The 6540-nt window shown below is 43.2% G+C and overlaps 1 protein-coding gene across 1 annotated transcript in view; it reads right to left on the bottom strand.

The window, feature by feature from the left end:
* LOC106896287 (C2 domain-containing protein 3-like) overlaps positions 1-6540 on the bottom strand; it is a gene marked incomplete at its 3' end in the record, with an annotated part of 61095 nt that overhangs the window by 33037 nt on the left and 21518 nt on the right. Inside the window, exon 10 of the mRNA XM_014956120.1 lies at positions 1729-1947. Within this exon, the coding sequence (XP_014811606.1) occupies positions 1729-1947 (219 nt within the window). The remainder of the gene's footprint in view (positions 1-1728; positions 1948-6540) is intronic.

The raw sequence follows: 6540 nt of genomic DNA, 5'->3' as shown, positions 1-6540 counted from the left end.
CTCTCTACACCCTCCTTTCAGGGAGTTGGAGAGAGCAATAAGGTCTCCCCTCAGCCTCCTCTTCTCCAGGCTGAACACCCCCAGCTCCCTCAGCCTCTCCTCATAAGACTTATTCTCCAGACCCCTCACCAGCTTTGTCGCCCTTCTCTGGACCCGCTCCAGCACCTCAATGTCTTTTTTATGGTAGGGGGCCCAAAACTGGACACAGCACTCAAGGTGAGGCCTCACCAGTGCCCAGTACAGGGGGACAATCACCTCTTGGGTCCTACTCCCCACGCTGTTCCTGATACAGGCCAGGATTCTGGTGGCTTTCTTGGCCACCTGGGCACACTGCTGGCTCATGTTCAGCCAACAGTTGACCAACACCCCCAGGTCCTTTTCTGCCAGGCAGCTCTCCAGCCACTCTGCCCCCAGTCTGGAGAGTCCATGGGGTTGTTGTGACCCAAGGGCAGGACCTGGCACTTGGCCTTGTTGAACCTCATCCTGTTGGTCTCGGCCCATCCATCCAGCCTGTCGAGATCTCTCTGCAGAGCCTCTCTACCCTCCAGCAGATCAACACTCCCACCCAACTTGGTGTCGTCTGCGAACTTACTGAGGGTGCACTCGATCCCCTCGTCCAGATCATTGATAAAGATGTTAAAGAGAAGTGGCCCCAGTACCCAGCCCTGGGGACACCACTCGTGACTGGACACCAACTGGATTTAACTCCATTCCCCACCACCCTCTGGGCCCAGGTTTTAACCCAGCAGAGGGTATTCCCATCCAAGCCATGGGCAGCCAGTTTCTCCAGGAGGATACTGTGGGAGACTGTATCAAAGGCTTTGCTGCTTATTTGAGATATATCTCTAATATTTCTAAAATTGCTTTATCACCCTCATACTATTGCAGAAAGGATACCGGGTTTACGTTGAAATGAAGGAAAGAGTTTACTGACCTGCTCTTACATCCCCAGGAAAAGAAATCTGAAAATCCCCATATGAATACTTTTTGGAAGCCAAAAAAAAATTTAAAAATCCCTTGGCTTCCTCCTCCTTGAGAGGACCATTCCACTACCTGCAGCACAGCAATTCTGCTGGCAGAGGTGCCACTCATCAGACTGTATTTTTCAGGCAGATAAGAAAACACATAGAAAATGCTACTAAATAATTTCTAAGAGATGAAGGAGTCAATAATATTAAATACAAGGGTGGGGAAATAAAGCTCTTACCATCATCTGTGATTTTACTTGAGGCTATTCGAATGACTTCTGTTGTGATGGAGACCTGTCCTTCTTCATCCTTGGAGGCTCCCACAGGAAAGTGATACTCCACAAAGAAGGTGCTACCAATAAAAAAGCAAAGGGATGGTCACAATCCATCAAAAATCTGATGTACACAATGGAACTCAACATAGCAGGCAAGTTTCTTATTCACAATTTATTGTTACTCTATTCTTCTAGAATAATTGAAGTACCTATGTTAGTAGTTCCTTCAAAAGATTACGTATATGTCAGATTTTCTTTAAAAAACCCCCACAAACCTCTTGTTTTCAGTGTATTGAAGCACATTTGTACTTCCCCCAAAAATTATTCACATCTCAAACTTTCAGGAGTCTACAGTAAACAATTCCCTGCGAGGAGCAGAGAAACAGGAAGACATAAGAAACCTGGAGTTTCTGGACAGCACAATTGACCTCAGAGAAATCTACTTTGAAGGCACAAGAAGCCGGTGAGAAACAACCCCCCCTTACCATTTATTAACTGGTGCAGGCCTTGGGGGCTTCCCCGTTAAACCTTTCTTCCTTGGGGTCATCTGGATGCTCTCCAGAGGGATTTTCAAGCTTTCCACGATGACTCTGGCCAGGTGGATTCGCTCCAGCAGCTCCAACCTGTCTGCACTCAGGGATGTGACACGACATCCTTCTGTGTCATCTTCTGGAGAAGCAAGTGGCCTAACAGGGGAAATAAAACTGAGAATCAGGACTACACAAACATTCTTAACACAGCCCCATGAAGGGAAAATCGTAGTTGGTGGCATATTACTTTATTTTATATTACATCCATTTATATTACATATATTATAATACATATACATCCATTACATATATTATTCCTCTTACATATTTCCTCTTACAAGGAAAGGCTGAGGGACTTAAGGCTTTTTAGTCTGGAGAAGAGAAGGCTGAGGGGGGATCTGATCAACACCTATAAATCCTTCAAGGGTGGGTGTCAGGAGGATGGGGCCAGGCTTTTTTCCAGTGGTGCCCAGGGACAGGACAAGAGGAAATGGGCACAAACTTGAATAGAAGAAGTTCCACCTCAACATGAGGAGGAACTTCTTCACTTTGAGGGTGGCAGAGCCCTGGAAGAGGCTGCCCAGAGAGGTGGTGGAGTCTCCTTCTCTGGAGACATTCAAACCCCACCTGGACACATTCCTGTGGGACCTGCTCTGGGTGGCCCTGCTCTGGCAGGGGGTTGGACTGGATGATCTCCAGAGGTCCCTTCCAACCCTGTGTCATTCCATGATTCATTCTGTGATCATTCATGAAAATGTTCATTTTTAAATGTATTTTTTACAACAAATTTGGTGGTCTCCATAACAGTGCCCAGTCCAGGGTGACCATCACCTCCCAAGTCCTCCTCACCACGCTGTTCCTGACACAGGCCAGGATGCTGGTGGCCTTCTTGGCCACCTGGGCACACTGCTGGCTCATGTTCAGCCCACAGGCCACCAACACCTCCAGGTCCTTTTCTGCCAGGCAGCTCCAGTCACTCTGCCCCCAGCCTGGAGCGTCCATGGGGTTGGTGTGACCCAAGGGCAGGACCTGGCACTTGGCCTTGTTGAACCTCATCCCATTGGCCTTGGGCCATCCATCCAGCCTGTCCAGATCCCTCTGCAGAGCCTTCCTCCCCTCCAGCAGATCAAGACTCCCACATAACTTAATGTAGTCTGGAGACTTACTGCAAACTTAATACTACCTTACAATGGTCAAGATGCTGCAAAACAAGTCAGTAATGTAACTATTTACCTGGCTTTAATTTCTGTCACCTTCAGATCCTGATCAAAGGCGTTAGGATCCTTCTGTGGATTCACCAGATCAGCTTTCTTGAGAGCTCTGTAGATTCACTAGATCAGCTTTCTTGAGAGTTTCTGCCTTGGTTATTTTTTTGGAGCTGTTAACATCATCATCACTGAGGAAATCGCTCAAACTGGAATCAGATTTCTGCAACGGAAATTTAAAGTAAAGTTAATTATCATTATCTGGCAAGATACACAACGGTTATGACAAAGAAAAAAACAACTTGTGGATTGCATAATTAAAACCAATTAAAATGGTATCCAAATTTTTCAGAAGTTTAAGAAAAAGTTTTCATGGACAGCCTCAATCCTAGTAATTTCCAAACTTGCAGCTTGACTTCGTAGTCTTAATAGTATTCTATTAATAGGATTAATTTTAAGGAATGTTCTCACAAGCTTCTGTATGATACTTAATGCTTATTAAGCCTTACTAATACTGAAACCTTCTGATTTTCTTCACCTGAGGAGCTACATATTTAGCCCCTTCCTTTTGCTCTCCACTTACAGGAGCTGTGTAAAAAAGGCTCTCGAGCAGACTCTGGTCGTAATGGGGATCGTTGAGTTCGCTGTCGTACACCTCGCTCCCGAGAGAGAGAGAATCCAAAAGGGAACCTGTCCGATCCCAGAAATGCACAGGAGATAAATCAGCACTGTGGACACAAGAGAAAGAAATGTAACTTTGTGTTGCAAGTTCTGCAGTCAATGTCTTATGAATTTTGACAATATTGTCTGTTCTATGCTGGATTTGTGCTCTATTGGCTCTGGATACAGCCAAACGGTGCTTACGCAGCACTGGGCTCAAGCAGATGTGTGGATTGCATAATTAAAACCAATTAAAATGGTATCCAAATTTTTCAGAAGTTTAAGAAAAAGTTTTCATGGACAGCCTCAATCCTAGTAATTTCCAAACTTGCAGCTTGACTTTGTAGTCTTAATGGTATTCTTTTAATAGGATTAATTTTAAGCAAAGTTCTCACAAGCTGCTGTATGATACTTAATGCTTATTAAGCCTTACTAATACTGAAACCTTCTGATTTTCTTCACCTGAGGAGCTACATATTTAGCCCCTTCCTTTTGCTCTCCACTTACAGGAGCTGTGTAAAAAAGGCTCTCGAGCAGACTCTGGTCGTAATGGGGATCGTTGAGTTCGCTGTCGTACACCTCGCTCCCGAGAGAGAGAGAATCCAAAAGGGAACCTGTCCGATCCCAGAAATGCACAGGAGATAAATCAGCACTGTGGACACAAGAGAAAGAAATGTAACTTTGTGTTGCAAGTTCTGCAGTCAATGTCTTATGAATTCTGACAATATTGTCTGTTCTATACTGGATTTGTGCTGTATTGGCTCTGGATAGAGCCAAACGGTGCTTACGCAGCACTTGGCCCAAGCAACCCTTTCCGTGAAGAAATTTTTCCAAATATTCATCCAAAACCCTCCGGATTTGTGCTGTATTGGCTCTGGATAGAGCCAAACGGTGCTTACGCAGCACTTGGCCCAAGCAGATCATAGAATGGTTGAGGTTGGAAGGGACCTTTCAGATCATCGAGTCCAACCATCAACCCAACACTGACAAACCCACCATTGACCCATGTCCCTCAGCACCACGTCTGCGCGGCTTTGAAATCCCTCCAGGGATGGTGACTCCACCACTGCCCTGGGCAGCCTCTGCCAAGGCTTCACAACCCTTTCCGTGAAGAAATTTTCCCAAATATCCATCCAAAACCCAGCCCCTCAAGGTCTTTCTTGTAACATATTTTGACAACCCTTTTGGTGAAAGAAATTTCATCTAGTGTCCAACCTAAACATCTCCTGGTGCAACGTGAGGCCATGTCTGATGAGACCACAGTGTGCAACTTCTGAAACTGTGCTATTCTCAATTTCCACATGGTTTTTGGTTTCTGTTGCTAAAAAGATAAATTGTGGTCTCCCCTCAGCCTCCTTTTCTCCAGGCTCAACACCCCCAGCTCCCTCAGCTGCTCCTCACCAGACTTGTGCTCCAGACTTGTGCTTACACTTCCAAAAATGTGCAGAACTTGAAGAGCCAAGAGACATTTTTCAGTATAAATTGGTCAAATAAGGACAATTTTGCAGCGCATCACACTCACCTGCCCAACAGTAACTGTATCGCTCTCTCCTCTGAGTTTAAGTCAAGTTGCTGACCTGAAACTTCAGATGGGAAGAGATGGAGATCTCCAGGAGAGGACACATAATTTGAATTCAAGCCTTTTGGGCTCCTGGATAACAGTGATTGCAGCACAGAGAGCAGGAAAAGGAAAAATAAAAAGATATTAAGGTAAATTCAAGATTAATCCCTCAAGGATAAAAATCAAATGTGATGTACAGCCTTCTCCAGTTTGTAACTTAATTTCTAGATACACAAAAACTCCCTGCAACCCCGCAATCTGCTGCAAATTCCATCCAAAATCCTCCACTTTGCAATATATCAGAGAAACAGAAACATTTAGGTTGGAAAAGACCTTTAAGATCATCGAGTCCAACCATAAAGATTGGCCTTAATCTTGCAGTTTAAGCACAGCTGCTGGGAACAAGAAGAGAAAGACAAGCAAGATGTTTATAAATTACGTTCTATCAGTTTTTCCTGGAAAGTCCAAAATCACCTACTTTTAAACAAATTGGAACAGTTTCAGTAGAAATAATTTGTGTTTGCAACAGCATCACTGACTGACAATGACATTATTTTCTGGTTCACAGTGGAACAAAAAGCAATATTCATATTTTTCTAGAAATAAGGAATTGAAGTTTCTCCTGTAAAAAACATGCTTTTGTCTTAATTCTTTGAAATTTCTATGTCACTGAATTGAGAGCATTTTCTAAGCCTAGTACTAAACAAAGGGGGAGCTAGAAGTTGAAAAGGCACACTTTTTCCCCCCCAATCTGCTAAAAAAGTTAGAAGAAGATAGAGATTATTAATTCTGAGAACACAGATACAGATGCAAATTTTCACGGGTATTTTGGCACCAAGAGATGCAAACTAGAATATGCAAAAATAGTCAATTTTTGTCCCTAATTACGTACATTTCTTAGAAAACCTGTTCTCTGTGATGAGGTATCATTTAATTTGCTATGCTCTTTACATTACTCTTATTCCTTATCAATATTTAGTATTTCCTCATCAAATAACTCTGTAGTAAACACAAATATACTGAGAAACGAACTTAAAAACAATGACTTAAATCAAGGTTTACTCCATGACGATTAAAATCAATTCACAAAATGTAGGCTTTTATTCACGAGTAGAAAGTAATTTTCCATTTGAATGAGAATCCCAAAAAACATCAGATGGGTCTAAGCATTTAAAGTTGTCCTGATAAAGCCTCAAAACTTTGAATGAGTTGAATGAGAATGAGAATTGCCAATGAGAATTTGAATGAGAATTCCCAAAAAACATCAGATGGCTCTAAGTATTTAAAGTTGTCCTGATAAAGCCTCAAAACTTCTGGTTTAGAACTTAAATCTCACTCTCC

The sequence above is a fragment of the Calidris pugnax genome, unplaced genomic scaffold, assembly GCF_001431845.1.
Source record: "Calidris pugnax isolate Ruff unplaced genomic scaffold, ASM143184v1 scaffold257, whole genome shotgun sequence".
In the NCBI taxonomy this organism is placed as follows: Eukaryota; Metazoa; Chordata; class Aves; order Charadriiformes; family Scolopacidae; genus Calidris; species Calidris pugnax.
Note: the sequence above shows the minus strand (reverse complement) of the source record. Positions and strands in the feature narration are given on the sequence as shown.